This window comes from Tiliqua scincoides, chromosome 7, assembly GCF_035046505.1.
Source record: "Tiliqua scincoides isolate rTilSci1 chromosome 7, rTilSci1.hap2, whole genome shotgun sequence".
Classification (NCBI taxonomy): domain Eukaryota; kingdom Metazoa; phylum Chordata; class Lepidosauria; order Squamata; family Scincidae; genus Tiliqua; species Tiliqua scincoides.
The window spans coordinates 24755660-24771352 of NC_089827.1; the positions used below are offsets into that span (position 1 = coordinate 24755660).

Here is a 15693-nt window from a genome sequence, read left to right on the forward strand (position 1 = left end):
CATATGGGTTTTTGCAAATTTGGGTTGGGCCTAAACCTGTTCCCTGCCAGTACTTTATCACTTGAAACTGAGGGAGATTTACTGATCCCCCCCGCCCTGCAGATTGCGTCTGGTCCCAGAAACGCATTGGGGGGAAAGTGGGCAAAAAGATGCACTCAAGGGATTCAGCTCTCCCTCCTATCAATCCTTTAAATAGCTCCTTCCATCCCATGACTTTGCAGAGATTAAATAGCAGATGCAATTTTTCTCATTGTCATGCTGCTATCACATCCAGTGATGCTCTTCAGTTCCATGACTGCTCCATCAATTTATACTACACACAGACCTCAAAAAGGGCAAAAATGCTCTCTTCTCACTCCATCTTAAGAGACATCTGATCAGGCAGTTCTATTCTATAGGCAGATAAATGTTAAACCTTAAATTTACCCAATTACGGAGATGCAAATGACTACAAACAGTGGTCAGAACTCACTTCCAGTTTCATAATAGAAAACCAGAAGTGAGTTCAGACCATTACTTTTTGTCATACTGAGGCTTGGTGAACCCTGCAGAGGTATCTGTGGGCTCTCCACACACCCCTGGAGGCAGGCGCTGCCATAGGTGAGTAGGAAAACCCTTCTTTGTCCCTGGCAGCTGCATAATCCTGGCAACCACATTGCTACCATTGCTGCAGGGAACTTCTCTTAAGGGGGAATGCCCGCTTCAGGTTCTCCTGGTGGGCTGCAAATTTGGGAGCCGCAGTTCTAGAGTATAAATTTGCTTAAACACTTGGTCTTCTGCATTCTATGTATGCTACCATCTCCTCTCTAATTCGTACAAGTTTTTCTAACTACCTATGCACATTTGTTAGCCATCTTAAAGTTTTCAATGTTGAAGAAACATATGTTTATGCAATACATACATGTTTATGTATGTAGACAGGTTTGCGTAGATTGAGGTTTATACTCTGTAGACCTAAAAAAGTTACTGTATCACAATATCAGATGACAGTAATCTAAAACCTCTTGTATTTATTCTCTAAACAAACAAGATATGCTTTTGCTCACCATCCTTGACCTGAAAAAGACAAAATTCCAGATATAATTTCATGTTGGGAGATAGCCATCTCCTACCTAGAGAATTCTCACCTGTTCAGTAAGTAATATTGAGGTATTACTGTACTTTTTACTTGTTTCAGATCCAAGTGTAACAAATCTTAGAAGAAACAGAGTTAATGAAATGCACCAAATCACTAGTTCCCAGTTGTAGTGGCAATCAAGAAAGATATCGTGTACATGTAGAAGCTAAAAGGGGAAAAAAGAAGAAAAACTAAAATGTTAACATTCCAGCATGTAGGTTATCTGTACATCATGGAAGAAATTTTGTCTTTTACAACACAGCTTATCTAAGGAGGCGAAGATTAAAGAAAGACAAAGCTTCTCCTGTGCATGCTCCACTAAAATCAATGGAGTTGTGCAAGATTACAGCCCTGTTCTTGGAAAACTCATTTCAGTGTAGTTAGTTTAGAACTTTCTGGTGAATAGTTCACCAAATGTAACAGATATGAGTGTGAAGAATTAAATCATTGTAATTTATTCTTGGTGTACGAGGGTCGCCCAGAAAGTAATGCACCACATTTTTTTTTCTCAGCCTACAGTAATGGTACGAATGCGAAACTTTAGATATACATTATTTGAATTTTCAGGAGTGTGCACACAAATCTTTGGTTTCTTCAGACACATAGCGTAGCTGCAGCAGTGTTTCGAAATGGCGTCTGTAAGTGATGTTACAAGCAGCGTGTCGTCATTGAATTTCTCACTGCGGAGAAAGAAACTGTTGGGAACATTCACAAACGTTTGTGTACAGTTTATGGAGAATCTGCAGTCGACATAAGTACGGTTAGTCGCTGGGCACAGAGGGTGAGGCCATTAGAAGGCGGTTCGGCAGAGCTCCAAGATTTGCAGCGTTTGGGGCGGCCATCCACGGCTGTCACACCTGACAAGACGCAGCTTGCTGATGTGCTCATTCGCAAGGACCGACGCATAACAACTAGGCAGTTGGCGCTGAAGCTGTCAAGGAAAGGAAGTGTGGATGCAATCATCCGTGCTCTTGATTACTCAAAAGTGTGTGCACGATGGGTTCCGCGCTGTCTTACGGTGGACCACAAATCTCTCAGAAAAAAACATTTCTTCTGAGTTGCTGAAACGTTTTGAAGATGAGGGGGAAGCGTTCTTGTCCAGGATTGTGACAGGTGATGAAACCTGGGTTCACCATTTTGAGCCCGAAACAAAACGACAGTCGATGGAATGGTGTCATCCTCAATCTCCACAGAAGAAAAAATTCAAAGCAACTGCTTCCGCCGGTAAGGTCATGATCACTGTGTTTTGGGACTGTGAGGACGTCATACTCATTGATGTGATGCCAAGAGGCAGCACCATTAATTCTGAAGCTTATGTGAAGACATTAACCAAACTCAAGAAGCGCTTCCAGCGACTTCGGCGCCATAACAACCCAGGTGAATGTTTGATTCAACATGATAACGCTCAGCCTCACACAAGTTTGAGGACTTCGGAACACATCACTAAACAGGGTTGGACTGTGTTACCCCATCCACCCTAAAGCCCTGACCTAGCTCCCTCAGACTTCCACTTGTTTGGGCCATTAAAGGATGCCATTCGCGGAAGACATTTTGAGGATGACGAAGAGGTGACTCGCACAGTGCAGAAATGGCTTCGTGACCAGAACAAGGAGTGGTACCGACAGGGCATACATGCCCTTGTGTCTCGCTGGAGGAAGGCCATAGAACTGGACAGAGATTACGTGGAAAAATAGGAAGTGTAGAAGAAACATCATTCTTGTGTGTAAGTTTCATTGTGTTCAATAAATAATTGTTAAAGAAAAAAATGTGGTGCATTACTTGGGCGACCCTCGTACCTAGGAAAGACCTAATTGCACACTACTAAACAAACCAAGCAGCTGTGACCCCAAATGCAACAACTGAGTTGCTATGAATGGCAATGGGTTATGCTGAGTTCTGTACCACACCTGCTTTCTTTCTTATGGGCTGTGGAAGTACTTTCCCTTACAAGCACCTGTCTGCATGAGCGCTGTGCAGCATATGACTAGCAGCCCAATCCTGCCTAATTCCCCTTGCACTGATGCAGACATGCCAATGAGCCATGTTCTGTAGCTTGTCAAGGATTTTCAGGTGCTGGAGGTCTCTTACAGGTAAGGGAACATTTGTTAACTTGCAGCCTGTATGAGTCTGCAAGTATGTATCGCTTAACAACCAGGATACCCTGGGGAGAGGGGCCAGCCAGCACTGAGCAGATGTGCCTTTCTCTGCTCTTGAAAGGCACTCTGTTTTTTCCCCAAAAACTGTGGATCCGAGGAGATCCGAGGATTGTTTGTCAGGAAAGACAAGCTCCTCCATGTGATGGCACGATTCCTGAGGAGATAAAGCCTGGCCAGGGGGCTTTCCCAGGAGATTCTGCCATCTTGGCAGCAATGGTGAAGAATTCATTTTGAATCAAGCTGAAGGCCCCTGCAGGGAAAGACACTGAAAGACTTAAGTAAGTGTTACTTAGTCTGTGTATGCCTGGCGTGAACTGAGTAATATGATTGCCTGATTTGGTTCTTTCTTGCCATGAGAAGAACAGGAGCAGGGAGATTCCCCCCCAGCTGCTTATCGGTATGAGGAGAAATCGTAGAAGAGATTTACCAAGTTTGTTATGGTTATCTGACAATATAATTACAACATTGAATTTTGCTGGATTATAAATCAACTGTCCTTGGATAAAGTTTGTGCATTGGAGTGTTTATTGCCTTGGTTTGCTACTATTGTTTGGGAGTGCGGCTGGATGTTTTGACATTCTTGCAGATTGAGGAATGTGGTTGCCAAGGCTACAAGTATAAACACAGTAGATAAAAAACAAAAATAAAACAAGAACAGTGTACCAGTGACATCTAGTGGATTTTAAAAGACATTGCAAGAACTGGATTTGTGTTTATAAGTGGAGCAAGGAAGATAATACACTGAGGACATCTAGTGGTCTTAAAGGACATTAACAAAGATGGCAGCTAAAACAGCGAAAGTCCGAAGCTTGCCAGCGTTGGAGATGGGACTTGGAAAATTAATACAAAAGGAATCAAAAGGGAAAGACTGGAAACAGACTATGCAAGATAATATGGAAAAACTGTTGGCAATGGTACAGCAACAAATAAACCAATCTATACAGACCCAGCCAGCATGGATGCTTTAACGAAACATTTAGATGAACTTATAAGAAAAGAACAAGATAAAATATTGGAGACTGAAGAAAATCAGCATAACGCAGAGACAATGTTAATGGAAATTCAAATGGATAGTGCAGCTATAGTGCAGTGGTGAGGATACAAAATATACCAGAAGAGAAAGGAGAAGTTACGTCACAATGGATTGCCAGATTAATATTAGAAGGGAGGATATACATCGATGGAGGAGATATTTAAAGAACTGGATCCAGTGAGAAGAGTGAGCACTTTTTATCTGAGAAAACACGAATTACCAAGAGAAACTTATGTGAAATTCATCAGAACCATTTACAGAGATAAATTACTGAAGGCCTCACAGAAAAAGGAATGGATAGCGGATGACAAAGTTAAAATTTTGAGATATGTTCCATGGAGAGTGAGGAAGAAGAGAAAATAATGAATGTGGTGGAAATGGACAAACTTTCAGAAATTTTGGATCACCCACAAAAAACGACACAAATTGAGCAATGGAAACCTTTTTATGCTTGGTTGAAAATGAAATTTTAGAAATATATGATAGGGCATTTAGATGATTGTATTATGTATATAATTTGATATATGATAGATCAGGGGTGCCCAAACCCCGGCCCTGGGCCACTTGCGGCCCTCAAGGCCTCTCAATGCAGCCCTCAGGGAGCCCCCAGTCTCCAATGAGCCTCTAGCCCTCTGGAGATTTGTTGGAGCCCACACTGGCCCGACACAAATGCTCTCAGCATGAGGGCCACTGTTTGACATCTCACGTGAGCTCCCTCCACTGCTTGTTGTTTCATGTCTGTGATGCAGTAGTAGCAGCAAAGGAAAGGCCAGCCTTGCTTTGTGCAATGCCTTTTATAGGCCTTGAGCTATTGCAAGACCTTCATTCATTCATATAAGTTTATCTTTAATATATTCATTTATGTAAACTTATGTAAATTTATTCAAATTTTAAATGCAAATTAACCCCCCCCGGCCCCCTACACAGTGTCAGAGAGACGATGCGGCCCTCCTGCCAAAAACTTTGGACACCCCTGCGATAGATGAATGATGAATGAAAAATGATATTAAGAGGTAAATTTAGAAGAGGAAATTGATTAAGATATGTAATGATTTAATAGTTTTAGCAAGATATGATGATATATGATTTCCTGCATCCTCTTTTGTGTAAGTGTTATGTTTTTTGTTTTGTTTTTTTGTGTTGTGTGTTTAAAAATATTAAAAAAACAAAAAAAAAACAACCAGGATACCCTGTTGTTAAACCATTTCATCATTATGCAAAATTCTCACTTTTGTGTTGGTGGTGTGGTGTTGGTGGTGTCATGAGGAGGCCTTAGAGGCCTCTTTTGGGTTGTGCCGAGCCTCTATGAGCCTTAGAATGGTCTGCAGCAGCATCTAGAAGCTGATTTTGGAAGCAAACCAGAAGTAGCTTCTGAAGGCTTCTGCAGGTCATTCTGAGGGTTGTGGAAACTCAATGCGACCCAAAAAGAGGTTAATGACAACATCTTCTAATGACAGTTTTCAGCCATATATGCAGACCATCATTTAGTTGGAATGTCACTAAGCAACACACACCTGCACTTGGATCTGCACCAGCTATTTTGCTGGTACAAGTCTGAGTGGACCCAGGAAGGCAGATCAGTGGTGCTGCCACACCAATACAACTTTCTGACCTAGATTTACCCAGTCTCCTCCTCATTTTGCCTACCCCCTTACTTACCTTCCTGGGTTCAGTGATAGTTCTCCTGCACTGCCACCATATGTAAAATGACTGCTGGTGGAGCATTTTATAACAACGGAACTATGATCCACTGTTGTAAACCCTCTAGTGCCAGCCCAATCCTGGATAGGATTGGGCTGTTGGCAGAGGAAAGGCAAAATTCCGGTATCTGGCATCTGGGCAAGTGAATAGCTGCACCTGCCACTTCTTGGCATCTGCTGTTACGCCATGGTTATTGAAGGACTTCTGAACTTTGCTGGCCACGTAAAGTTGGGTGTGTGTGCCATTCAATGTTACTCAAGAGTTTTAAAGACTTTAAAGTGAAGCAAATCACTACTTGTCAGATTTTCCTTACCTGTGCACAACAGATAAATACAACTGAAATAGTCAGCAAAAAAGCAGATGAGACTATTACATCCACTGACCGTTGAGGACCCCGCCGCTGAAAAAGGAAATATGAAATTTTTACTCACAAAGTTTAATGAAACAGGCTGTTCAATCCTAAGAATCTTTACGGACAATTAAAAGAAAGAAACAATGTCTCAAGAAAATAGTCTTATCATAGAGAGAATATTTCTATCTCTCACAGTACAGAATTACACCTATGCTATCTTTTCCAGAAAAGTCTGTCTCCAAGCATGGTACAATTCACTTCTCACTAGAAAGGAAGCAGCACACAAAAAAGAAAGATATCCAATATAATAGTAACAAAAGCAATTATAGTACATACCATATATATAACTGCCCTTAGATAAAGCTACTCCCATATGGAGAGTAGGTGACCAATACAGCTTATCCTATGAGTTTCTGCCTTGTGCGTGGGGTATTGCTGCATGAACCACCAACTGCCTAGAATGAAACTATCACCCAAAATGAAAAATCATAAAATCTCCAACTGTTCTGGAATTAGGAGGGCACTAATTCACATATCAGTTTGATAAATATTCTGAAATTTGCATTGTGGGAGGCTAAAGTGAGGAAACAGAGGCAAGACAGAGGTGACCATGGGAACTGGAGGTTTCATAAATTTAAATTGTGCTGTTGTCACTGAAGATCAACTCACTAATTGTAGTGGGTTTATTATTTGAGACATGAGCTCCCTCTGCTGGTCTGAAAGGCAACTAAGGCCCAAATCCTAACTAACATTTCCAGCAATGACATAGCTATGCCTGGACGCCTCAAGGTAAGGGAATGTTTGTTCCTTTACCTCAAAGCAGCATTGCCCTTACCTTGGTGCTGGGAAGTTGGTTAGGACTGCACCCTAAATTAAACAAAATTTTGTCTTAAATTTTCCATAAGCATAAAGAGGTATATCAAGTATGTGTCCAGTCATACTGCTATAAAAAATTCATTTGTAATACAGTGAATCCAAAGTACTACCCCCCCAAAACAGGACAAAATTGTTGAATTCAGAGTCTACACCTATGCAAATATATTTTCTTGGTAAAAATTCAAGAGAAGACAGTTGTCCTTGAACATCTGTATGACTGGACAACATGCAAAAAATGTACAGTTTAATTACATTCATACATCCTCTTATGCATTATGACAGACCACCGCTTCAATATGAGACTATAACTCTTTGGCACCAATGCTCACAATAAGGAACAAATATTTGGTGCAGTGTATTTAAGGGAGTTCTTGGAACAGTAAGGCCATACAAGTATAGACAAAAGAAAAATGCCATCAATGGAGAAAATGTTAAAAAAAGGATGGAAAAGGTTTTCTTCATACAGTATATTCATAACAAGACTTTCAATATTAAAGCTCTTCCACATGGAAAAGTCTCCTCCCACAACAGCACCTCAGCAGATGGGTAGCACTGGCCAAATAACCCAATATTTCCACTGAACATTATGGAAGGGGAGCATGATGATCTTGAAACCAGAGGATCAGTAGCACTGTTCAATAGCGTTGCTAATGGGGGTGCGAGGGGGCGGTTGTCCCAGGTGTCACACTGCCAGGGGGCAGTGCCTAGGGTTACAGCCTGGCTGCCCTTAATTGCACCGCTGCCCCCTGCTATGATTCGTACCGGCTTCCATGCTATCTCCTAAACATTTGCTTTCCTCCTGTGGCAGAGCAACAAATTTATCCAATTAGAATGCTGTCTCTCGGACCACAGCCCCACCCTTTGGCTTCCAGGTCCAATCATTGGGTTCACTCCTCTGTATCTTACCCAAGTGATGTTTTATTGAGGAAGCAGGTGCAGGCTGTGAGTGAGTAAGCAAGCTAGGCAGGTGGGCAGACTGAGCTCCATACACCGCAACCGGGTTGGAGGTAGAGAAGGCACTTCCTGGGATGATACATAGCAGCTGCTCCTGCTGCTGCCATGCTGTAGTCATGCTCATCTAGATAGGCTGATAGAGAGTCCTGGGGAGGAGGTAGCTGTTGTGGTGCATGGTTGTTGCATGCAACAACATGGGGAAATGTGGCCGGGAGGCCCTGGAGGCCAGATTTAGGTTATTGGGTGGGAAACTGAAAGCCAGGACCCAAAAGGTAGTGTTCTCAGAAGTGCTGCCTGTTCCATGCACAGGGCCACCTAGGCAGGTGGAGATCAGGGGTCTCAATGCATGGATGAGATGGTGGTGTAGGAAGAAGGGGTTTAGATTCATTGGGGAACATTTTGGGACAAGCAGGGCCTGTTCAAGAGGGACGGACTCCACTTGAACCAGAATGGAACCAGACTGCTGGCGCACAATATCAAAAAGATGGCAGAGCAGCTTTTAAACTGATCCCTGTGGGAAAGCTGACAGGAGCCAAGGAGCATCCGGTTTGGGACTTCTCATTCCTATGGAATGAGGACACGGAGGTTGGAGAACAACAAGGTAATGACAGAGTAGGAGAAGAAATTGGGAATAGAAGCATGATGGGATGTGATAGATGGTTTGGCACAATGATCGGTTGCAGGGATAAAGGAGTTAATAAGCAGCCCATCTTGAGGAACAGAGAGGGGCGTGTTGGTGATGGGGCAGCCATTTATGTTAAAGAAGGGGTAGAATCCAACAAAGTAGAGATTGAAGGCGGTCCGACTCCACCATAGAATCACTGTGGGTTAAATTACCAGGTTTGAGGAGCGTTGTAATACTGGGGGCATGCTATCATCCTCCGGACCAGAAACCAGAAGGGGACCTTGAAATGAGGAAACAGATCAGGGAGGTGTCAAGGAGCGACAGGGTTGTAATCATGGGGGACTTCAATTATCCTAATATTGACTGGGTCAATTTGTGTTCTGGTCATGAAAGAGAGAACGGATTCCTTGACATGCTAAATGACTGTGCCTTACAGCAGCTAGTCATGGAGCCCACCAGAGGACAGGTGACTCTGGATTTAATATTGTGCGGTGCTCAGAACCTAGTTAGAAATGTAAATGTTACTGAGCCACTGGGTAATAGTGACCATGCTGCAATCTGTTTTGAAATGCATGTCAGGGGAAGAGTACCAGGCAAATTTGTCACAAAAATTCTTGACTCCGACGAGCAGGCTTCCCTCAAATGAGGAGGCTGGTTAGAAGGAGGTTGAAAGGGAAGGTAAAAAGAGTCAAATCTCTCCGGACTGCATGGAGGCTACTTAAAACAACAGTAATGAAGGCCCAGCAGAAGTGTATACCGCAAAGGAAGAAGGGCTCAACTAAGTCCAGGAGGGTGCCCGCATGGCTAACCAGCCAAGTTAGAGGCTATAAAGGGCAAGGAAGCTTCCTTCCATAAATGGAAGTCTTGCCCTAATGAGGAGAATAAAAAGGAACATAAAGTGGGGCACAAAAAATGTGCGATACGGGAGGCCAAGTGAGACTATGAGGAACACACGGCCAGCAACCTTAAGGGGAATAATAAAAGCTTCTTCAAATATGTTAGAAGCAGGAAACCCGCCAGAGAAGCGGTTGGCCCTCTGAATGGTGAGGGAGGGAAAGGGGAGATAAAAGGAGACTTAGAGATGGCAGAGAAATTAAATGAGTTCTTTGCATCTGTCTTCACGGCAGAAGACCTCGGGCAGATACAGCTGCCTGAAAGGCCCCTCCTGACCAAGGAATTAAGTCGTATAGAGGTTAAAAGAGAAGATATTTCAGACCTAATTAAGAAATTAAAGATCAATAAGTCACCGGGCCCTGATGGCATCCATCCAAGAGTTATTAAGGAACTGAAGAATGAAGTTGCTGATCTCTTGACTAAAATATGCAACTTGTCCCTCAAAACGGCCATGGTGCCAGAAGATTCGCGGATAGCAAACATCACACCAATCTTTAAAAAGGGAAGGAGAGGGGACCTGGGTAATTATAGGCCAGTAAGCCTATCATCTGTTCCAGGTAAGATGGTGGAATGCCTCATCAACGACAGAATCTCAAAACACATAGACGAACAAGCCTTGCTGAGGGAGAATCAGCATGGCTTCTGTAAGGGTAAGTCTTGCCTCACAAAACTTTCAGAATTCTTTGAAAAGGTTAACAAGCATGTGGATGCAGGAGAACCTGTGGATATTATATATCTGGACTTTCAGAAGGCGTTTGACATGGTTCCTCACCAAAGGCTGCTAAGAAAACTCCAGTCAGGGAATTAGAGGGCAGGTCCTCTCCTGGATTAGGAACTGGTTGAGGTCCAGGAAGTAGAGAGTGGGTGTCAATGGGCAATTTTCACAATGGAAAGAGGTGGAAAGTGGAGTCCCTCAAGGATCTGTCCTGGGACCTGTACTTTTCAACCTGTTCATAAATGACCTGGAGACAGGGTTGAGCAGTAAGGTGGCCAAGTTTGCAGATGACACCAAACTTTTCCGAGTGGTGAAGACCAGAAGAGATTGTGAACAGCTCCAGAAGGATCACTCCAAATAATAATACTGGTATTTATATACCGCCTTTCTGGTCATCGGATTATTCCTCTGACTTTATTCAAGGCAGTTCACATAGGCAGGCTATCTCTAAACCCCCAAGGGGATTTTTACAATAACAGAAAGGTTCTATCTTTCAAGAACCGCACAGCATTTCAGATGGATCTTTCACAGTATGGTATTACTTCTGGCCCCCAGCTGCCTCCCATGCTGGCTGACAAGCAGCTCCTTCATCTCTCACTAGAAGGGCGGCCAAGACGCTTCTTCACTCACACCAAGGAGCAGGTGGAATAATTCAACTCAGTTTGTCAGCTGCTTCAAGGTCTCACCATTCACAGAGCTGCCTGTGGCCTCCAACTGGCCACCTTCAGATGTTATCTTCAGCCTAATGGAGGCTCTACCCTCTAGACCAGACCTCCTGCCAAACTGTGACACTGGGCAGAAAATGGCAGATACGTTTCAATGTAAGTAAGTGTAAAGTCATGCACATTGGGGCAAAAAATCAAAACTTTACATATAGGCTAATGGGTTCTGAGCTGTCTGAGACAGATCAGACGAGAGATCTTGGAGTGCTGGTGGACAGCATGATGAAAGTGTTGACCCAATGTGCAGTGGCAGTGAAGAGGGTTAATTCCATGCTAGACAGAAGTCCAGATCCTAACAATGCTAAATGGGATTCCATTCACGGAATGAAGCTTTATTGCTCTCTCATCTACCACCCAAAAAGCCAATCAAGGACACTCAAGAATTATGCGCATTATGGCATGGGCAGAAACTGTGGATTCCTCCCCCCCCCACCGCTGCAATTAGAAGAGTCTTTACTCATGGTGTGGGTCCCTTTAGATCCAAGCAAACAGAACAAGGAAAGCAAAGATTCAGGAAACGTTTACTCTATAATATATTATAAACTGTATATTAATAACATGGATCTACAGCAGTGGTTCTCACACATTTAGCATTGGGACCCAATTTTTTGAATGAGAATCTGTTGGGATCCAAAAGAAGTGATGTCATGACTGGAAGTGACGTTATCAAGAAGGGAAATTTTTAACAATCCTACCCACACTTACCCAGGAGTAAGTCCCATTTACTATCATTGTAAAAGATAAAAGAATGTATGTAATAGAATATACAGAATATAATAGAGTGTATGTAAAAGAATACCGTATTTATCGGCGTATAACACGCACAGGCGTATAACACGCATCTTCATTTTAAGAGGGAAATTTCAGGAAAAAAATAAGGGTAGCTCAGAACTTTTTTTTATTAATATTATTACCACATAATCCCTCCCCCTCCCCTCCCCAAAGAAAGGGTCTCCACTTACCATATTCATCAGCTGCCAGCGGCTGTGATAATATGCGGCGGGCGCAGCGCTGACATCACGTCACGACGCTGCGCCGCCGCTAGGCACTATTGGGAACGGGATCCCTTAAAGAGGATTCCGTTCCCTGGGCATCGGCGTATAACACGCATACATCATTTGCCCCCTATTTTCAGGGGGAAAAAGTGCGTGTTATACGCCGATAAATACGGTATATATAGTAGCCTGCTAAAAGTACAGGTCTGTAACATTTCCCCAAATGCAGTCACATATCTTGGTAACTTCGTCTAATATATTAAAAATAAAATATTGAAATGAATGGGGACCCACCTGAAATTGGCTCACAACCCACTTAGTGGGTCCTGACCCACAATTTGAGAAATACCAATCTACAGTACGTTCCTATTGTAAACATCAAACATAAAAGGAGAAATTTTCACCAACAAACCTTAAGGTAGGAGCGAAGGGAAAGCCACATCTTAATATTTTGGACCTTTTTTAATCGAAAGTGAGGCACCTCTGACTTTCGTGCCCTTCTTGCAGATGTTAAATGGCCAAAGAGTTTAGCAAAAAGTAGTCTCTGCAAAATAACAGATTTTAAAAAGCGCATTAAACAAAACAGATTCAAGGTAAAGTCATCAACCTGTACTATTTTAATGTGGTAGGTGGGGAAGGTAATCATCACTCCAAGATTTTTCAGAGAAGGGCAGAATTAAAAATGTCTTATAAATTCAGTAACAAAACCAGGTTGCACTAGAAGTAGAAGGTTCCATTCCTCCAGAGCAATGGTTCTTAAATTTTTTAGCACCAGAACTCCTTTTTTAGAATGGCAATCTGTTGGGACCTACCAGAAGTGATGTCATTAACAGAAAAGTGACATCATGGCCAGAAGTTACATCATCAAGCAGAAAAATTGGAGTAAGCCCCATTGACTATCATTGTTAAAAGCATAAATGATACATAGTAGTCTGTTAAAAATACAGACAATGAATTAAAAATATTAAATGAGTAGGGACCCACCTGAAATTGGCTCAAGACCCACTTTGTGGATCCCGACCCACAGTTTGATAAACACTGCTCCAGAGGATGAACTTCTTTCTAAGGAAGCCCCTTCTATCAGAGGAAGGGAAGCTTTGGGGCCATCCCAATGCACTTATGTGATCTTTCGAAGATGCAAATATAGTAAGATATTTATATTCCAATCAAAGTCATTTTACTGTAGTTCTTTTCCCATGTTAACTATGAGGGATTTGGTGCTATGCCTACCTGTTTGTAAGTTCTCTCAGCCACACATAATAGGAAAAAGAAAATCCACACGAGGGAGACACGCACAATAAGGCATATTATAACCATGGAAAGAACCATTATGTCTCCATTGGATCCAAATGCAATAGTATAAAGTTCAGTAGCAGAATGTGTAGCTAGATGCTCCAGATCCTTAGACTGAGAAAGTCGAAATACAAATGGCGTTAAACCCAGGATTAGAGAGACAATGTTTCCAAAAATCTGATATCCTATTCCTGGTATATAGCTATTCACCTAAAGATGAGAAAAATAAAAAATAAAATAAAAAACTAATTTTAATATAATGCATGTTAAAAACAAATCCTGATCAGTACTGTCCCATGAGAAAAATAAAATGAACAGTTAATTTTAATATAACACATGTTAAAAACAAATCCTGATCAGTACTGTTCCATGCAAGTACTTCTCAAAATACTCTTGATGTCAAACACCAATGAACTTTAAAGATTTCTCAAAGGTAGTCCAAAGGTGAACATAAGAAGGGCAAAAGCTATTCTTATTGTCATAACAGTACTACATTGTGTCCAGCAATTTCCTGGAGTCAAAATGTATATATTATTAAGTGCCCGGGGATCAGAAATTACTAGCTTTGATCTTCGTGGAATGGTGCTTTTTCAACTTCTCCATTTACCGCGACACCTTATACCCTAAAAAAGGTGATCATGATGATCCAGGAACCTTCAAAAGCAGTGTAGAGTAACACACAGGGCCTTTGGCTGATGGAGTTTTGGCAAAACTGAGCAATTGGCTCTGAACCCCTACAAGAAGCCATTTGAATTTAACCAGTGTTTTTGAAGCCTTTTTTATGGTTCATACAAGGCATTCAACTTCATAAACCTTTTACAGTCTTGTATAGGGTTGCCTAGTTTCAAAGATAAAACAAACATGCTATTTGTGTCTTCCTACTGATACAAATCAAACTTTGTGATGCTTTACATTTTGTTCATAGCTTAGCAGTAGTTAGCAATCTGGAATTAACACCACACCATGTGAAGTAAGTGAAACAAGCTCGGATAGATCAGGTTCACTTCTCATTAAAAGGGTGCTTCCTATCTAGTTGAACAAACAGACCAAAGCATCAAAAGAACTGCAACAAAATAGGAATATTCCTGCAGAATCTTGCAGGATGTCTTTCAGGATGTTAGTTGAGATAGAAGATGTTATGAATCCAAATAAAGATATAAGATACTCACTCTATTCATTATCATGCCACTGATTTCAAGCACTGACATATCAGCTTTTTTGCAGTCGTTACCTTCCCAGACAATTGCACTCACTTTTTCTAGTCCAGGATTAGAACTATGGAACCAGGGCAAATGACTCTGCAAAACACAATAGTATTCCAGATATAGCGAGTTTTGTGTGCCAAGTTCTAATTCACAATTACCAAACAAGTAATTGTATTTCATTCCATTTGTTTCTTTTTGGCAACAGTTCTAACTCCTGCCGAGTTTGGAAAGATGTAGACAATGCGTTTTTATTGCACCAACCTGATGAAATGGGTCATCTCTATACTCCTTTTTCATACAAGAACTGACTTGAGAGTTTTCCACATCTGTTTCACTAGTACAGGATGAACGGCACTCTGCACAATGCAAAAGATCCTCCCACAATATATCTTCAGTCTCAGATTCTGGCCGTGTGCTCTCAGAATCTTGCCTGGAACTTGAACATCGAGAACTGCAACTAGTGCCTGATTTAGGGACATCCTAAAAGAGGTAAAATATAAATTTAATATTGAATTCTAGTTTGTTTTAAAATTATTTTAAGAGCTTTCAGAAGGTTTTTAGTTAAAGGCTTTCATAGCATACAAAGAAAACTCACTACTAGTAATATTAAGATTACTGAGACATTTATCCTTAATTGAATGTATCAACTGCAAACTGCTGCTACACTCTTTTGTATGTTCAGCTACAAGTAGAGATCAGAAGGTCAAGGGATCTTATTCCTTTCTCTAATGCTGCACTCAGTTTCACTCCTGATTCTGGGTGAATACACCAATTTGTGACTTTTACACCAGTCTTTTAGGGAAGCAGTCCCTACAGATTCCTGCATCACACCCATACAGCTATTGAATCAAACCCATGCCCCTAGCACTGGCAGCAAATTGTATCATTTACCAGGGGCAGTATACCACTCTACCTGTTGATCAGCTAAAGTAGAAGTCAACTATAATATAAATTACAGCCGAATCCTAATGAAACTCCTCCACATTGATGCAGCTGGGCCAGTGTAGCATGTGCTGTTCCCAACCGGGGAATTTTGCAATCTGGAAGTCTCCTCT

At 41.9% G+C, this 15693-nt stretch overlaps 1 protein-coding gene across 3 annotated transcripts in view; it reads right to left on the reverse strand.

The window, feature by feature from the left end:
- PHTF2 (putative homeodomain transcription factor 2) overlaps positions 1–15693 on the reverse strand; it is a 114537-nt gene that overhangs the window by 8930 nt on the left and 89914 nt on the right. For all 3 annotated transcript variants that reach the window (XM_066633099.1, XM_066633097.1, XM_066633098.1), the window contains 6 exons: positions 14900–15118; positions 14603–14731; positions 13371–13643; positions 12553–12684; positions 6321–6407; positions 1128–1283 (listed from right to left, as the gene is read on the reverse strand). In XM_066633099.1, coding sequence (XP_066489196.1) covers positions 1128–1283; positions 6321–6407; positions 12553–12684; positions 13371–13643; positions 14603–14731; positions 14900–15118 — 996 coding nt within the window. The remainder of the gene's footprint in view (positions 1–1127; positions 1284–6320; positions 6408–12552; positions 12685–13370; positions 13644–14602; positions 14732–14899; positions 15119–15693) is intronic.